This window comes from the organism of the source record quoted next, unplaced genomic scaffold, assembly GCF_019419815.1.
Source record: "Pyrus x bretschneideri cultivar Hongxiangsu unplaced genomic scaffold, Pyrus_bretschneideri_v1 Contig63, whole genome shotgun sequence".
NCBI lineage: Eukaryota > Viridiplantae > Streptophyta > Magnoliopsida > Rosales > Rosaceae > Pyrus > Pyrus x bretschneideri.
Window position 1 is genome coordinate 250,961 of NW_025999802.1, and position 19,038 is coordinate 269,998.

General features: G+C 38.2%; 2 protein-coding genes, 1 long non-coding RNA gene and 1 pseudogene across 5 annotated transcripts; all 4 read right to left on the reverse strand.

Annotated features, from left to right (window-relative positions):
- Positions 1–1,804: 1,804 nt before the first annotated feature.
- Positions 1,805–3,967, reverse strand: LOC125471953. Its single transcript, XR_007254020.1, has 2 exons — positions 3,791–3,967; positions 1,805–2,703 (listed from the first exon to the last, which is right to left on the reverse strand). It is a non-coding gene; the product is annotated as an uncharacterized LOC125471953 (long non-coding RNA).
- Positions 3,968–5,377: 1,410 nt separating this feature from the next.
- LOC108866952 lies at positions 5,378–10,673 on the reverse strand (annotated as a pseudogene).
- A 213-nt stretch (positions 10,674–10,886) lies between these two features.
- On the reverse strand, positions 10,887–13,706 carry LOC103943218. 2 transcript variants are annotated; one of them, XM_048572940.1, is made up of 4 exons: positions 13,166–13,698; positions 12,547–12,641; positions 11,962–12,236; positions 10,887–11,860 (listed from the first exon to the last, which is right to left on the reverse strand). In XM_048572940.1, the coding sequence occupies exons 1-4, from the start codon at positions 13,193–13,195 to the stop codon at positions 11,049–11,051; spliced, it is 1,212 nt and encodes a 403-aa protein (XP_048428897.1). In that variant the 5' UTR covers positions 13,196–13,698; the 3' UTR covers positions 10,887–11,048. The 2 variants fall into 2 exon arrangements, with proteins under 2 accessions (XP_048428897.1, XP_048428898.1); XM_048572941.1 differs by lacking the exon at positions 12,547–12,641 and having other exon boundaries at positions 13,166–13,706.
- Positions 13,707–13,966: 260 nt separating this feature from the next.
- LOC125471964 (serine carboxypeptidase-like 35) lies at positions 13,967–18,916 on the reverse strand. 2 transcript variants are annotated; one of them, XM_048572938.1, is made up of 7 exons: positions 18,446–18,910; positions 16,549–16,653; positions 16,155–16,456; positions 15,742–16,056; positions 15,476–15,612; positions 14,502–14,594; positions 13,967–14,411 (listed from the first exon to the last, which is right to left on the reverse strand). In XM_048572938.1, the coding sequence occupies exons 1-7, from the start codon at positions 18,720–18,722 to the stop codon at positions 14,138–14,140; spliced, it is 1,503 nt and encodes a 500-aa protein (XP_048428895.1). In that variant the 5' UTR covers positions 18,723–18,910; the 3' UTR covers positions 13,967–14,137. The 2 variants fall into 2 exon arrangements, with proteins under 2 accessions (XP_048428895.1, XP_048428896.1); XM_048572939.1 differs by lacking the exons at positions 13,967–14,411; positions 14,502–14,594 and adding an exon at positions 14,819–15,377 and having other exon boundaries at positions 18,446–18,916.
- Between the last annotated feature and the right edge of the window lie 122 nt (positions 18,917–19,038).

Genomic DNA, 19,038 nt, shown 5'->3' on the forward strand with positions numbered 1-19,038 from the left:
ACTTGATTCATCCAACATTGGCATTTGCTAAACTTAGCATACTATCGACGTTCCTTCGATCTTTGCAATACCAATTTAAGATGTTTAGCATACTTTGCTTTAGTCTTATCAATCTTTTCAATAACAACAACAACAAATCGGTCTAGATATCATTGGAATACTTCATTCATCAAATTCATAAAGTAGTAGATGCATTCGTCACTCCGAATGGCATCACCAAAACTTGAAATGACCTTAACGAGTCCTGAAAGTTATCATAAGGACATCCTCACCGATAATCTTCAACTAATAATATCTAGACCTCAAGTCAATCTTAGAAAATATACAAATACCTCTGAGCTGATTCATTAAACATCAGTACACTATCATGGATAACGGTTCTCAATCGTTACCCGATTCCATGGTCTATAATCAATGGATAGTCTTTAAAGTCCATTTTCTTTTTCACCAACGAACTGGGCTTCTCAAAAGTGTTGTATTAGGTTGAATGAAACTTTTATCAACCAATTCTTTCAACTAAATTTCCAATTCTCTTAACTCATCATGAACTAATCTCTAACATAAAATTTTATACCTGGAACAAATCGATACTGATCTTCACATTTCTGCCTGAAGGCAATCCAGGTAAATTCTCAGGGAATACGTCAGGTAAATGTTTGACTACTCCCACTTCTTCCACACTACTAGAAGTGACATCATTTAGTACCACATGAGATAAGTATCCTTGGCAGCCTTTTGGTAATAATCTCTTTGCTCTCACAGCATAAATAACGGCCTGCCTCACTCTACTTTGCATATTTACAAAAGTAATCTCTAGTCATCCAGACCGATGGAAAATAACTGGTTTCCCGTAGTAATCTATCTTGTCACGATTATAAAGTAACCAATCTATGTCTAGAATAACATCAAAATCCACAATCTAGTGGAACAAAAGTAGCTGGCAACAATACATACTCTACTATTACTGAGCACTCTGAATAAGTACGATACTAACATAAGATAACCTACCGATTTACTTGCTTAACGAATCCACGAATAATTTATTAATATTACGGTCTGCAGCCCGCAATACTGATAAATCATCGTTGTCTCGATAAGTAAGCAACAACTCTTGAGGGTGTAATATTACTATTTTGCCACTCATTGGGAAATACATACACACGTCTCAATCGCGTTTATTTACTACTTTCTAGGCAATATCATTCATAATACGAAATATATCAGCCATAGTCAACTAGAATGACTTGTACGGCTGATTCTCTAGCTCAACCATCTATGCTAGCATATTAGTCGGAGTTACCTATAGTAACCTGTACGACTTACTCATCAATTCCTCATGTGTCAGCCGAATCCACCTTTCGTGGTCTGTTCGGCTAAACATTCAACTTATCAAACATCTTGGCACCCACAGTTCATATAACCTAACTAATGATCCAAACACCTGCTGGACTGATATTGGTGGTAACAAGGAAACTGTCGGGTAAAAACTAATTCTAGGAACAATTCATAACTCTATATCCCTTCTGTCTATACGAACACATTCACTGATTCCACACTTTCCAAAGTGTTTAGTCTTGTACCTGCTGCACAAGGTACATTTCCCTTACTCGAGTCACCTTGACTCTGAATCTGGAATTTTCAGTAAATCTATCACTTTAACTTTGACCAGTGGCATTAAAACCTCAGCTAGGAGAATTAGCTCTAGCTTCACTTCTCTTGAAGCTCTGAATCTTTCTATATTCTTGATATGACGAATCATTAACTTTATCGTCCTCTTTTGATTCCCATTCTTTTATCATTCTTCTTTACTCTCGCTGAACGTGTTCTCAGAGTCCTCTAGACTCAACAACATCTTGTATGCTCCTGGTAAGAATTACAATGGATAGTGGTCACCCAAAATACTACTGCCTTATGCCACCCAGCCTAAAACAATATAACATTTCAATCAAAATAGCAGCAATATTCGAATGGGACGAGGCAAGTCTGAGAACTTTCTATAATACTCATTGATCGTCAGCTTTTCTTGTCTCACATTTGCAAACTCTTGCTTTCTACCATCATAAAATGTCGAATGAATAATTCTTTTCTTTAAATAAGTCCTTAAACAATTCTCAATCGGCTGTTTCCTCCGGTGACAACGAATTATACTCCTGTTTCCACCAGGATACAAGTTCATAATTCAAACCAGGTGGTCATCTCAACCCTTCTGTCAAAAGGAAGATTCCTTTGACTTGCATAACCTAAAACATCATTTCCAATTGGTTAATCCATCACTTTGCTCCCTCAGGTTCATCATTTCATAAGGTGATTCAAATTCAACTCATAACCCATCTTAAAATGTCCCTTTAGATAATATACTGAATCACCAAAATAATAGTTTCCCCCTAACAGCTAAATCAGGGAGACTAAGTTCCTCTAACTACGTGGTTTGCTACGAGGCGGTGTAGTTCTGACAGAATTCACTAGAACTTCTCAAGATGTCCAAGATTGAAACTAAGCTCTGATACCAACTGACACACCCCGTCCCGAAGGAGGGCATGCTGGCCGTCACGTGAGAGTGACGTAACCATTTACACAGTTCGGAAGCTTTAAAAATATACAACTTCTAAGATGAACCACCCGAAAGTGAGTCCTCATTCGGTCCATTCTGTCAGAACACCGTTGAATTTCCTCGTAGTTACCACACCTTTGCAATTCTTGAACCTGGAGGGGCGCAAAACCAAAATTGAGTGGGTCAGTAAAACAAATCTTTTCCAAATCCAAACACTTCTCAAAACTTTGTAACCCCTCTCCGTAAAACTTGTATACCTTCCCAGAAATAAAGTATATACTCATATATGTAATATATCTCAAATTATGCTAGACAATATGAATGTATGTCATGCCAAGTATCATAACAGAATGCTCATCGTCTCTATGTGAATATGATGGAATAACATATAATCAATTCAACATTCGGCTATAAACATAGTTCATACTCTTTCATTCTAATCAACTCAGCCCTCGGCTGCATATATAACTCATAATTAACTCATCACATCAACAACATAACATCTGGCAGCCGGAGTCACCTAACGTGACCTGTACGGCTGCATATAGAGCTCAAATCATACTCACAATAACTAAACAACTGAACCTGCCCACGAGTCGGAACCACCTAATGTGGTCTGTACGACAGGCCTGGGTGTTACGTATATATACGTTCTAGTGCTACGATCACGTAAGACTGGGCGAATAATCGCACGTCACCTACGAGTCGGAACCACCTCATGTGGTCTGTACGACAGGCTATGCACCTAGCTTGGATCCAAGCTGAGCATAAGGTGCGGGGAGGTGAACATCACGTGAAGGACTGGCCCTGCTCAGGGCGAGCACTAACACCGGGGATCAGGTTATGAGCTCTCTAAGCATATCAAGCTACTCATTCTTCATATCTCAATCGTATTTCAATCATATCACAATCATAACTCAATTATATCACAAACATATCTCGATCATGTCAAAATCGCATCTCAATCATATCACACTCATATTTCATTTGTATTTCCATAGTATTTCAATCGTATACCAAACGTATTTCATGCGTATATCGAATGTATTTCATACGTATATCAAATGTAGCTTACCTGGGCCTCCTCAGCACCATGCAACAGTATGCATAATTATGGTAATGCACATATTAAAATATGATGCATGTATGAAAGGATATTTAATTCGTATTTCTTTTAAAATACGTTTTCTGGGAAATACGTCAAGTATATATATATGGAAAACAAAACTGCCCACTCACAGATCACATCGACGTCTCGTGGGTCCCTGAGCCTCCCCTAGATTGGTTACATTCTTCTTCTGTATAATTTTCACCTATACAAAAAAATAACCAAATTGACGTTATTTAACGCGCATACACCGAACATTCGTCAATAACTTTCTCATACGTTGCTCGATTTGGGTATGTGAATATACCACGGTGATCTACACGACGTCACGAACGCGTGAAAATTTTCAGAACTCAATTTGGGGGTCCCACGCGCCCTCACGCGCCCAGTCTACGCGCTGCCCACGCGCGCGTCTTCTTCCTCGCGTCGCCGGACTGGTTTCGCCGGAGGTGGGTGTTTGCCGGAATTTCTGGGTAAATTTCAAAGTGTCATAACTTCTTCGTTTCTTAACCATTTTCGACGTTCTTTATATCAAAATGAAGGTATTGACGAGACGAACACATCCATACCTGCCTTGACCCCTAACTCGCCGTGGATTCGCCGGAAAAAGCCTCGAAAGCTCCGGCCAACTTTGAACCAAGCTATCCCGACGTCCAAATTTGTCCAACGAAGCACTCCGAGCTTCCTTAGGACCTCACCAAGCTTCCTACAAGCTTCAAAATCCCAAAAACATCAAGTTTTACGTGTGCATGAACAGTGCACACGCACAGTGAAATCGAAATCCATGTTTTCCGAAGTGAAACTCACCTGAAATTGGTACCATCGTGTTCGTGTGGTCCTCAGGAATACGATGGTGGTCTTAGATCCTTCGTTGGTATAGTTTTAGGGTGGTTTGTGGGTGGTCCATGTGAGTTCGAAGGAGAGAGAGAGAGAGATAACTCTGAGATTTGTGAGGGAGAAGAGAGAGAGAGACAGGGTACGGGAATGAGGGAGAGATTTGAGGGATGTGGGATCCTACCCAATCCCCAAATCATCAAGTTACAACATATTTTACGCCCCTTAGTCCCGTTTAAGGGCATTTTCATAACTTCACGTCCTCGGAATTAAAATTCCGGGACGGGTTGTGACATGTAACCTCATTTTCTAAACCCTAACGCTATATGTATATATTTTTTTTTGTTGAATACATTAATATTTGTATGTACTTGACCAATGTAGTTAACAGCTATTACGTACGTAGCAATATGGCAATATCCAAATAGCCAAAAGCTCAAAAGCCATATTAAGATTATCTTTAATTTCAAAAGGGAAAAAAACAAGAATCATCTCAATTTCTCGGGTTTGAAAACTATATTTCTCTATTTATATTAATGTTAGAAGTGTACATTAGGAGTTTCATTTAATGATTATTGAGTATGTCATCAATCACTCCTTTATGCATGTTCCATTATAATTCTTATATCTGAATTGCTCCATTATACATACACATACATATATATACATCACCAATTGAATGATGGCGAAGTAATAAGTTGACATTTGTGCATGGCATTGGCACACTAACATGTATCTCATTCTCACTATTAAACTAGCATTGGCTAGCTGAAGTTTTTAATAATTGGACAATATAAAAGACTCCTTATTCCAATAGTAAAAGGCTGTCCATGCAATATACAAATCCAAGAATAAAAAGAACACGATACAAAACGATAGTATTTTTATGTAGGAAATAGCAGATCAGAGCTTATATCAAAATGCGACAGATGGCAGCCTATGGTTAGCCAAAAAGTGTCTGATGATCTGGAGAGAACGCCTGGGAGCAAAATGTGAATAAATTTTTAGTTGTGATGGGAATACAAGTAGTACACCATGTGTTTTAATAGGAGTGGTGGGAAATTTTATTTTTTAAGTTATTAACTTTTTAGTACAAATATCGGATCATTTATATAATAACATGTGATGTACCATTCTGTATAAAAATATCTCCAAAATGTGGGAACTTGACACCTCTCACTGTTAAGAAAGTCAACCCCTCATACTCTATGCTCCACCCTCCAACCTAATTAATAAACCATGCATTCATACATTCATTACCTCCTTATTACTAAATCATTGTTATTAACCCAATATCATCTCCAATGATCACAAGTTTGATACTTTTTACTTTACCGCCGCCAGTAATATTTAGCCTTTTTTTTTTTTTTCTTTTCATTTTTCTGTTTTATCAAACGCTTGTGATTAACTGTAGGTATAATTTACCAAATAAAGAAAATAAATATGAAGTAGGTAGACCTACGAATATTCCAAGGAAAGCAAGTGAAAATTATAAACCTTAAGATTCCTTCCTTTGAATGGTTTGATCTTTTTTTATCCAATCCTTTTATAGAAAATTAGACATTCAATTTAGACACTGATTTCAGCTAAACCCCACAATTTATTTATCTATTTATCTTACACGTTTTTTTGTTTCCTTTTCTTCCTTTTATTGACATTTTTGGCATTTTAAGATACAACCAATTATATCTCTACGGTGCACATGATGCTTTACCACATTAGTGGAAAGTAATTATATTTATGCGCTCTTGTGCGGGTTCAATCCCCATTGATCCCCTTCCTCCTAACAATTAACAATTTAAGTCACTAACATTATGGTTTATCAAAAAAAAATATATAAAATAAAAATAAAATATTAGCTCTCTATGGTTGTACCGTGGGGTCCAGTCCTCAGTGATGTTTAGGCCAAGCTTGTTCAATGTATACCTTTTTGAGGTCACCGGAACCCTACCATCTGCATCTCCACTATTCACAAGAAAATAAAGCAAAAATACACTTAAAATTCCAAAGTACACAATGAATTTGCACGAAAACTTAAATTAGTTGTCTTCATCTTTTATATCTTGGGATTATGTTGCACACATTCTACATATTTAATTGTCTTTATCTTATTCATTTATTTAATTAGTTTTTAGGTAGCTAGCAAGAGAGTGAATTGCAATTACATAGTAAGTAAATATACCTGTAGATCCATACACAAAGATGTCCATCAACGAGTTTTTGGATAATTTGAAGAATTGAAAAAGCCCAGTCCGTCCATGCATTGCTTACATTAGCACTATTACGTGATAGAAAAGTTAACAGTCGATATGTTAATAGCAAACTAATTATGTATAGAGCAATATAATCAACAAACTTAATTCTAAATGAGTAGTGATCATTCCGAATTTTCTTTGATATACGTATATTAAAGTATAATCTTAATGAAATTACTTGCAACTCCTCCATGAATACGGTACTTTGGTTACGTTTACATGCAATGTTTCTTGAACATCTGGACGATTGAAGTATGTTGTTGCATAGGTCATTGTACACGGATCGTAACCTCCTCGACTACCTGCAGGTATTCTCCGCAATGCATCCTGCTCCATTGCAAATTAAAGAAGAACTAATCTTAATTAATTTTCCTTTATTCTTGTCTTGCATTTTGCACGGTGAAACTAGAATATGAATTGTGAACAAGAAAATAAGGAACATTAACTAACATACAAATCGAGAATCGAATTTGAGTGGCAGTTTCTGCTTATTATTCATTACAGACGACGACGACGACGACTTGGTGAAGGGTCTGTCGAGGGGACAAGTCCGAGAGTATATGCTATATATATCGATGAGACTGTAAATATCGTAGTACTTGAGTTAGTAGTTCCAGCATTCTGTGGTTAAGTTTTGTTTGCTAAAATCACAATTTGCCTTAATTGATTTGTACAAAACATCAGATATCAGGGCATGTCCCCATGAATAGTCAATCATCCCAGTTGTGTCTGTTTCATCGTCCAACAAGGCATTCCCAATCTGCATTTTTCATAATTCACTAACTTAAGGATTTAAGTGATATTTTTCACTGTGATGACGTGCCTGTATATATACGTATTGAGATAATTAATTACCATCAAACCCTTGAGGTTTATATAGTCATCCTTTGTTGATTTCTTGTTCTCATCGAATATAACCTCTGCCAGTTGTGGGACGTAGTGCCCTATATATTATTTATCGAATACTTAAGAACATATTACTAATTAATTTATGCAAAAAAATAAAAAAAATCTCAAGGATGGAGAAAGTATTTGTAGTGCTTCAGGATTAATATTAGTATGTATAAAACTGATACAGGGAATAGTTGAGAATTCATATTTGTATGCAATACATAGATATGGTAGTGTACTGTGTACCTGCATAGCTTTCTCCTGCAATGTAGAACCCATTGGATTTGTATTGTGGAAACCTCTTGAACCACTTTAGAAGGAATGTGTGTGAATCCCGAGCTGCATGCATGGCGGCATTAGGGAGGAAACAAAACATACTTTCGCACGCACGCATGAAAGGTAATTAAGTAGAATTAAAACGTAGCAATAGTCAACATTAATGATTTTAATACATAGCGGTAATCTTTTTTTTTTTGTTTTTTTTTTTTTGGGGGTTTTGGGGGGGTGTTTATAAATTAAAGACAGAGAGAAGGCTTTTCCGTATAAAATGGTCTTATTATTATTATTATATTTTTTTGAACAATCGATATTATTTACATTAAGGAAGAAGTGAACTTAATCTCATAATGGGTTAGCAATAATGTGTTTCAAATAAAATGGTCTCATTATTATATCTGACAAAATGACAAACAAACCTGTGATATTGTCTCCATGGACCTCCAAACTATTATTCAAGTAGGAAAACCCAACACCAGTCGGTGCGTCCAAAAATAATAAATTTGCAGCTGATGATCAAGTACGTACATTCATGTTTAACGAAAAACCAGATCAGACAAGACAACAATTAGTAATTCTGTATTAATTTTCAATCTTCCGGGCCAGAGGATTACTTAAAACTAGCTGCATAGCATGCCTTCATCAAATTGTAGCCATATTAGTTTAGAAATTGAGAAAGCTGGAGATTCAAGATAACGTGCATTTATTCCTATGGCGTGTTTACTAATCCGTAATCAAAAGGAAGGGAATTGAATTGAGGAGGAATTGAATTGATGTGGAATCAGAATCGGAATCGGAATATGAATGATTTAAACTGTTTACTAATTCACATGAATCAGAATGAAAATTAATGTGATTACTAAAGTATCCTTGTGTCGGGTAATATATATAATTTTTTTTGGATTGAAACACCCTAAAACAAGGCCAGCTAGAACAAAAGGGCCATCAGTTTCTCTCTGTGCCGATACCAGCCCTCGTTCTGCAGCCGCCACCACCACCACACACAAACTTTTTCTATCGATACCAACCCTCTGTTTCGTTTGCATCTCACCAGCTCTTCCACCGAAGCACCTCCTCCGCCAATACCAACTCACATAGTACTTCCTAATTCACCCTGCAGTCCTAACGCCCAATCCCTATTCCACCAAATTTGACCTTTGTCTTCACCAAATCATACACAAAATACAAGATATAATTGTTACCAGATCTTATTGTCGTATCTAAGGTGGGTTGTGTTGGGAAAATGCTACAATGGGTTGCCGGTGTGTGGATGAAGATGGGTCAGTGGTGGATGGTTATGGACAAACAGAAAGCAAAAACCCACTGTGGTGGCTAACGGACGAGATTGAATGGTCGACTCGGCAGATGAGTCGAATCAATTTTGATGTTCTTGCTGGTATGTGTAAGTTCGGTGTCGTGGTGGTGGTCAAGGTGTAAGGAGTCAGCGGAGGAGAAACAAAGGAGAGGGTGCACTACTGGTGGAAGGTACAAGGGTATTTTGGGTAAAAACGTTTGATTCCAAAAGGAGGCTTCCTCCGGGAATTCAATCTCCATGTAGGTAATTGAATTTCGGGAGATTAAGGAATTCTATTCCAGATTTTAAGTGGTTCCTACTTACCTTTTCATTCCCTACATGTTAGTAAACTCCAGAATGCTTCGGGAGGAATACGATTCCATTTCTTTCAATTCCATTCCCGTTTGGTAAACATGCCACCAGTGTAGTTATTGAATTTTACTGTCGGGCCCTCTTTCACTAAAAATGGGCCAAGCTATTGGGCCTCCCCGGAACCCAAGGAAGAACATCCTGGACATGCAGAGAAGAGTAGCTCAACTTCTCATCCTCACACCTCCGTTGAGCCATAAAAGGAGTGGTTTGTGGGCGGGCTTTTGTGTAGCCTCAAAAAACCAATAGAAAAGAGCTCTGCCATGACTCTCGTCAACTGTCACGTATCCTGACTCCTAAGTAGTGCTTGAACTCCACTGGAGGCTGGCCCGGCAGCGCTTCAACTCGGTCAGCCTCCTCTGGGACCAGTTCCCACGAGGAGGAAGCAGAGACATGACCCCAACTCCAACAAACACCGAAGTTAGGTGAGAGGCACAAAATAAAGGTTAAGAGCCCCATTAATCCTAATTGTAGCTTAGCAATTAAGATTAATGCATGGATATATGATTATGGACCAATCAAGTGGTATAATTAATCTGAGATGCATGTGTTATATTTAAACTCCAAACTTTCAACAATTAGAAAGGAAAATACTATTGTGAGAAATGTAGAGCGAGATTTATGGAGTTTTTTTTATTGTAACTCTACTCCGCTAAGCTATACTAAGGATAAGGGAAAAAATTTGGACTCTGAACGGAATGGATGGATGACAATTAGGAAATATGTTTTTTTTTCTTTTCTTTTCAAATTGTGAATTGAGAAATATGTTTGGCTAACCCCACTTAGGAAGATAATGATTTTTGTCATCGTGGTGAATTGGCAAGATCTAATCACATACATACAAATTAATACAGAGCAGGTTCTCAAATGGTTGGAAAGTCATGGATCGAAGTGTTGTAAGTGTGTGCATTGTTATACACTGACTTCCAAAATATGAAACAAGAGGACCAAAAGGGATATTTTTGGCCCAACTAAAGAATGATGGTTGTAAAAGGGTTGAAGATCGTCGTCAACCCTCATCGTTGGACGATGTTTTGTGTGTGTGGGTACACACTACACATGGAATAGATCCTAACGTCGTCGTCTTCACTCTTTAGACCTGTTGTTGAATCCAAACAAGCAAACTGTACAAGTTCTAAAAGCTCAAGCTCCACATCGTTTTGCTTGGTTTTCACTCAAAGAAAGATCATCACAACTAAATCAAACGAAAACAAATGGGAGAGACCGTTCGCAACATAAACACTTTGGATGACGGAGCCAAAGCCTTAACTTTGAGCATCATGATTTCAGTAAATAAGAGAAGTAATATTCATCAGGTAATGCAAGTCTAGATAACCTTCAGCTTTTCAGATCTTTAATATCAAAAGACAGAAAAAGTCCCTACCCAGCAAGAACCAAAAGTGCGCTCATCATCAGAAAGAACCGGTTGAAAGTAATACATAAAACACAAGATGGCAACTTTAACAAAACTTAGCTCCACCTCCTTCGATCTTCCTCCTCATCAACAGGAGTATACCACTCTGGCCGACGCTTAGAGTTGCTCAACCTGTAGTTCAGAAGCACTTCTTCATCACTAAGTGCCCTTGTAGCCACCAGGGCAAGACTCTTCAAAACAGGAACATCTGAGCCGCTATTTTTTGAACCTCCAAGCTTGAACCAAAAGCTTCCAAATCGCTTCATCTTCACTTCCTCTGCATCTCCAAATATTACATTTGGAATATAGACCCTCATTTCTTTTTCGGTCAACGGGAAGTCATAAGGGCAAACCATAACATTTGGAGACATATCCTTTGCAGGATGGTTGGCAAAATGAGCCAAAGCTAATGGATTCCTCCGCTCTATTATGTCGCCACTGTTTCCCAATTTCCTCTGATCCAAAGGCTTACTGAGAAGTCTCCAGATCCGATCTCGACCTTTCTCATCTCCCTGCATATTAGGCCTGATTTCTGGAACAGTTAAACCATCCCAAAATTCACGGGTTTCGCCCCCATAACCCCAAGGTTGTGCATTGATCACAGTCCCATCATACCTTGTGATCAAATATGAGTTTTGAGCATTAACTCTTGGGTATCCAGGTATGTAGCGGTAATACGCAGGGGAATATACTACACCAGGGTACACGGCCACCACAGCACCAACATCACATTCACCATTTAGAAATAAACCTTGACCTGCTTCCTTGTGGGGTATTTGAGAAGGTTTGATATCAAGCGTGTAGCCGAAGAGATCTTTTAACTTTTGAGAAACATCAATGCGCTGTAATGGCCTTGTTTCGGGCACATCTGTACTGAAAATCATAACTAATCAGTATAGTAATCAAACATTCTGAAAAATTGTTGAGAAGAGAGGAATAAGAAGCCGAAAACAAAAGTAAAAAGCTCACCACGATGTTTAACTGGTGGACCATTCCTACCAATGGCAAAACTAAGACCACTTCGTCGAGTAGAAGCATTTGATTGTTTAGGTGATTCAGTTCCCACATTTAACTTCTTAACATCAGGGAGAAGAACTTCATCCATAGACACGCAGAAGTTTTTAATTTGGAGATGAATGTTTTCCTGGACTTGTTTCTGTTGATCGGCAATGGAGGCTTTATTAGCCATGTCAATGATCTCATCCACATCTGCCTCATCCGCATCCCTTCCCAAGCGATTGTAGCTGGATGCACAAGTATTTCATAATCAACATCCAAGATGCACAATATGCGATAGGAGTGAGAAAGGTACAAGTATTTCATAACCAACATCCAAGATGCACAATATGCGATATGAGTGAGAAAGGTACAAGTATTTCATGATCAACATCCAAGATGAACAATATGCACAATATGGATATACAAGTATTTCATAATCAACATCCAAGATGCACAATACAAGTACTTTTTTTTTCTTTTGAAAAGAAAGGGCCTTAGTGGTGGAAAAATTAGTAGTTTTGTTTTCATATGGGAAGATGGTGGTGTGAGAGCAACCTGGTATATAGGAAGAGGCGATTCATATCTGCCTCAAACTGCAGTTGCCTTGGATTCCTGTTAAACATGGGTTGTTTAGCAAGAGTTCTCACACCCTGAAAACAAAAACAATTTTAGCGTTAATTTTCACATGTAGCATGGCGAAGTGCGGTTGCCCATTTGGAATTGGAAGTCCATTAACACCAAATCCTGACGAAAACCTGACCTCAGGATGAACATGTCTAATGCCCATTCCTCTAGTCTAGGAAAAGAGGAATTGTGTAGTGCAACTTAGAAACCTCAAATTGTAAAGTACGTTTCTTTGCACGTCGTAATTTTTATTGTTGCTTCTTGGTTCTTATGGAGATCCTGTCAACAAAATTCATTCTTTTTTTTGGGTTTGTTAATTTTCTCAAACTGGAATGTGGTAATTTCATCCAACTGAAGAACACTGAGAATGATTAAAAGCCAAATTTGTGGTCAATAAATAAATTCTAGTGCAAATAAATATACATAAACGATGCAGAATTAGAAAAAGTGACAAGACAGCAGATTTAATACGAAAATCACTGAAATAGAGATGCGAAATGTTTGGTTTAGGGAAATTGAGAAATAGAGAGAGAGAAGGATTTACGTTTACCTCCTGAAATTTGTGGAAAAGGAACGCCATTTGGATTCAAATGATTTGGATGAATCCTCTCACTCTCACTCTCAGTACAAGTCAGTCGTCAGTAGACAGACACTTAGCCGAGCAGACGACGAAGGAAGGAAGGACGGAGGACGCTATGAAGCCGCTCGCAACTGTAAAAGTTCAATTTCTGCATCTAATTCGTTTTGGGTTCCAAGAAAACCAACCAAATCAATTGGACTGGACCAGCTTTAAAGAATAAAAATAAAGTGGGCTAACATTAAACGATGAAGATTGAACTGTACAAGCACTCCCTTGTACAATTCTAGGGCCTCTCTTCCATCAAATTAACGGCCCAGATCAAACAGACTGGTATCGGTTCCGTTTATTAGGGGGAGATGATTTTCCTTGCGTTAATTTCTGAGAGACATGGAATCTCTCCCGTGGTCGCTGCCAAGATGATGAATGGGGAGTGGCTGCGCCTACCTATGGTAGGGCTGCTTGCAATCATGTTAATTATGCGTATATAAAATAAACTCATGATATGATTGATAAACATAAGGGTTCGTTAAGAACTGATTTTAAAATAACTGAGAACGTATTTTGTAAAAATATTTTTGAATCAATCTTTAGTAATGTAAAGTTCTGTACAAGCACTTCAAGTGCTTCCTACCAGAAACACATAAAACTGGTGTTTCTTGCAATAAACATTTTTAAGTGCTTTACAACCAAAAACATTCTCTCTAAAAAACGTTTTCAACCATTTTAGAAGTCTTCTAAACGAACCCTAATTTATCTGGTGAAAAACATATATAGCACGTAATATTGGAATATATATTATTAATAAATTATGAGTCATATTACATCTTGTTGGCGGTAAACTTGCAAATGCAACGATGGCTAGCTAGTAGCATCGTATTCCTAAGTGTAAAAGATTGAGGGGTAGGCAGCTGAATTTTTATTATTTTATTACTAGCTAAAAGCCTAAAAACGAGAAGAAGGGAGGCCGTGGGTGGTGTTGGGATTGGGATGGAGGAAATGGGTAAACAGAGAAAGAGACTGCCGAGGTGCAAACACCGGGACTTGATGCCCTGCGCCCCTCACCGTCGCAAACGTGAGCCCGCCCTCGTACGTCTCCGCCCACCCGGCCACTTGACCCTTATCAAACCATGCCTTCCATCCTTGAATTACTCTTAAACCCATCTTCTTTATGCTGTACCTCGTTGATGTTACCGGCACCCTCCCATCCGTGTCACCACTGCATGCATGTAATTGATTAGGATTTTTAATTATTACTAATCACAAATTACAAGTTATTAGTGCAGTAATCTTTAATGAACTCGATTACCTATAGATCCAAATACGCAAGCCAGCTTTCAAGAGCTTCTGAATGATTGGCAGTACGGTATCAGGCGAGTCCTTCCATTCCTTTATGATGCCGCTGCATGCCACAGGAAGCAACAGAATAAGATATATACCATAGATGTTATTGTGAACATCAATAAGTATATGCTGCAGAAAAATGCTTGCGGAAATAATTAATGCCTAATTTGAGGTGGGAACTTAAAAAAGCAAGTGAGATTCGAGAATCTAATAATAAGTGCGATCCCATACTGGAAACCAACTTGCATATGTCCCCACTCCACTCCCCACCACCCTAAATAGAGTAGTAAAGTAAAGGACGGTCCTCCTGCATGCAATTTGTGTTTAGAGTTTTGACGAATTATTTAATATTACCACAGACATACCTACCCACCGGTACCGGTACCAGCATCAGCTTTTCTTGTTTTGCTATCGTATGACTAATTTCTACTGACTAATTATATAAAAGACAAATATGGAGGAAAAACATAACAGCTAGCTTGACTGGTTTTAGTGGGAAGGGAACTACCATGGACCATAGTAAGGAAATGAAAACGAGGTGTCGATAATTTGTAATCTTCTAGTTATCTATCTATTTGAATTATTGATTTCCAATTGCACAATATAATTTACCAAATATTTCAAATTTGCGTTTTATTGGAGAAAAAAAGAAGAAAAAACAAAAGGAAGAAGACAAGGACAAATGTTACTGCAAGATATCTTTCATTAATTATGATCTGGCCCTTGTGGCTGTGTGAAAACAGAAAGAAAGCTCCAGTTCATTGATTTCTCAACGTGCATGTTCCTTCTAATAAATTCTTGAAATTGACTTTCAGCTACCTCTCTGAATATTTCTCTCCCCCTAAATTCCAGAGGGATTGAGAGAAAGAGAACTGGTTATATGAATCGAATCATATATAAATATATATATATATATATGTATATGTAGATCATAGTTACCTGCAAGGGGAGTAAGGATAGGAAAGTTTAGTAACATTGGCATGCAGGGCCTTCTGAACATCCTCTCTGTTGAAATATTGCTCAACATAATCCTCTATGCAGGGATCATACCCTGATGGTAGCCTCTGCCAAAGCTCCTATATATACATTTTGCAAAATTAATTAACCACACTAAAATTACATAACTGCTTAATTTATTAGTGTTTACTAATTACTGGTTAGCTAATGAATTAGGTGAGATAAATCGAGAGTGAATGATGACTTACATGTTGATTGAGCAGACGAGGTGCAACATTTTTCATGAAATTGTTAATCCTTGTTTGTTTGGGAGAAGCAGTAGTAGATGGAGATGGATCAGTGAGGCAGGTGGGTGCATAAATGCCGTAGATGTCAATTTCAGAATAATCTTGTAAGAAGGCTCGAACGTGTTCGTTGCACTCTTCTGTTTGGTTGTCATCATTGACGACATCACATTTATTTACTAAGTTGTTGTAGAGCGTGTCCGAGATTATGGCATGGCTCCATGCGTAATCAAACATCCCACTGTTGTCCGTCGGTCCATTGATCACAGCATTCCCAATCTAATTCAATTATAATGCGAATGATCGATTAATTAGTTAGATAATTAAAGAAATGAGTTAATTGTATGTAGAGTTAGGGTGCATGTAGGCTGGCTCACCATGAAACCTTTCAGATTTATGAAAGAGGAGGAGTACTCTGATGGGGATGATGATCTGGTGGTTCGTTTGTTTCGGTCGTATATGAGGTTGGCAAGCTGGGGGACGTAATGGCCAGCATAGCTCTCCCCAGCTATGTAGAAATCATGGGTTTTTAAGGTTGGGAACTTCTTAAACCATTCCACCAGGAAAGCATGCGAATCAGCGGCTGTGATTCGATCGCCCATTGTACGCAAATCCTTGGTGTTGTTTGTGTAGGAAAACCCTACTCCAACAGGTGACTCCAGGAACAGCACATTGGCAACTGAACATCATGACCATACATATATCATCATCTAAGTATTCAAGAAATCAAGCTTATTATGCAATGTTAATTATTAATTAATTACTATAAACCTTTGTTCCAGGAGTAATTGTTAAGAATTAGGGTTCCATTGTTTCGAACAAGAAAGGGGCCAAGTTCTTGTGCAGCTCCATAAGCTACGGATGAGCACCCAGGTCCTGAAATAATTGGAAGATGGTGTCATTGGACCAATACAATACATCATTCCTGGACCATTACTAATCAAGCAAAAATGGAAAGAAATGCCTAAAATTACAAGTTGGGAAGACCTAGCTCTCTCTCAATTTCAGTAAAAGAGCAAAAAATACGAAGAAACCAAAGAAAAGAGGGGATATTAATCTTAATTAATTGCATGCCCAAATTAGTAAACCAAATCAAATTGGCCGGCGGTGACTCGTGAGTAGGGATTGATGACTAATGGGGCATTGGCTGTTGCATTTGCATGTGCATAGCCTTCCAGAACCAGGCTTGCTACCAATTATAACAAAGAAACAAACAAATTGAAGTGGTGGGGGTGAAAACTGGAAAAGAAAAAAAACGAAAAAAAGGGTATATTGCTACTGCATTGGATGATGTCGAAGAGAACGCGAGAATAGTGGATCCTACCAACTCATTAGTCAAAGGCCTAGCACGACATAAGTTTTTTTTTTTTTTTTTTTTTCACATGACATCTTAATACTATAATGTAAATACTTTGCAAAAAAATTCACATACAATATTACACTATAAAGTTGAAATATTACCATGATAATATATCCGTTATATTATCTTCTCCACTATTAAAAATTTAGAAGTAGTTATAGAATTCTCTCGGTCGTCAAAAGAAAATATAGCATTAAATAGTAATAGAAGCAGAGGCCTGCAACTGAATCAGTGACGGCCAGAGGCAGGCCAGACCGTATTCAATGTATGTGAAAATATCCCATTTGCATGCCATGCCATTGCCAACAATATATACAGTAACGTCACTATTCTTTTTATTTATGATTAAATCATGACGATGAAGATGGAAATATATTAATTATATATCTGCTTTGGACTAAAGGTACCAACGAAGTTGGTTCATGATTCAACCATGTGATTTTACTTAAAATCATATGAACCAAGTGAAAAATGAGGCCAAAGACTGCTTCATTCCTGTATGATTATCACATATTGGGGCCTGGGGGAATGCACTTCTTGGTTTGGGTATGGGTAGGACGGGCGTCAAATGTAACGGCGGGGCGGCAAATATTCGTTACTGTAAAAGTTTTTGACTTTATTGGAATTTGGATGGGATGGGATGGGATGATCCCTGCTCTCTGTTATGTTCTCTGCTCTTCTACGATCCAGAGGCTCCAGACCAGAGAGGACCAGAGAATCAAGTCCGTTACTGGACAGGACAGATGGTACTTTGTCCGTCTGGTGTGCTCAGACTGAGAGTGGAGAGACATTACCGCAAACCGGCTCTCGCCGTCAAGAATAACGGAAAAAGACACCATTCTAACATCTGATGCTCTGTGTTTTCTGATTTCTTATGCCTATTTTGTCTTCTTGTTGACAAATTGTGCCTCTCAACGGACACCAACACACAATTCAAAAAGAAGATCAAGAAAAACAAATGGCAAAATATGGAAAGGATAAAGTGTAAACCCATCCAACCCAATGAAATACACATGAAAAATATACTTACATTATTAAGAAGAAAGAAACACTTTTAATTTGAAACATCCAAATCTTATCGCTTCTTTTTTTTTGAAAATTTTATAATACATCTATGTATGAAATGCACAGTTAGTAGATGATTAAACATTAACTTTCGATAATATCAAATTTAATCGTACCGTTGTATCTCATATACTCATATACTTATTAATTATAAAAACGCCACAACAAAAGCAGAAATGTATGACGACCCTAGCTAAAATCCAAAACGAAAAGCAAATTTTGATTGGAAGAGAGGGAACTGACCTCCATTAAGCCAAAGAACAAGGGGTTTCCGAGATGCATTCTCTTGAGCTTGAAAAAACCAGTAGAACAAGGCCTTGCCGGATTTGGGAAGTTGGACGTAGCCGGCGTAGTGCGGGAATGACACCGGCGGCTGTCCGGGCAAGTTGGTGACCCTGTCACCTTCTCCCAGTCGTCTCTGCGTTTCTATTTCTTCATGTTTCACGGCATTGGTCACTGAAAAGAGTAGTACTAGACACCATATCATAGCCATGTTCAACAAATTAGGATTAAGGGCCATTGGAGAATCTCAGACACAGACTGCTAGCAATTACTACTGCTGTCTACTGATCGTATATATAATAATATTGGTCTGTGTGCAATTTGGGAGCTTTTTGTGCGAGTGAGACAGACTCCGACTCGAGGGAGGGTGGGGGAGAGAGAGAGAGAGAGAGAGAGAGAGTTGAATCTTCAACGGGATAAGAAGTAGAATGCAATTTGTGCCCGTTGGATAAGACAGACGCTTTTTTATATATTTCAAAAGGAATGGCCACGGCCCAATCGCGTGGGTGGATTGTCCCAACATAGTAATACAACTTTCGACAGGATAATACAAT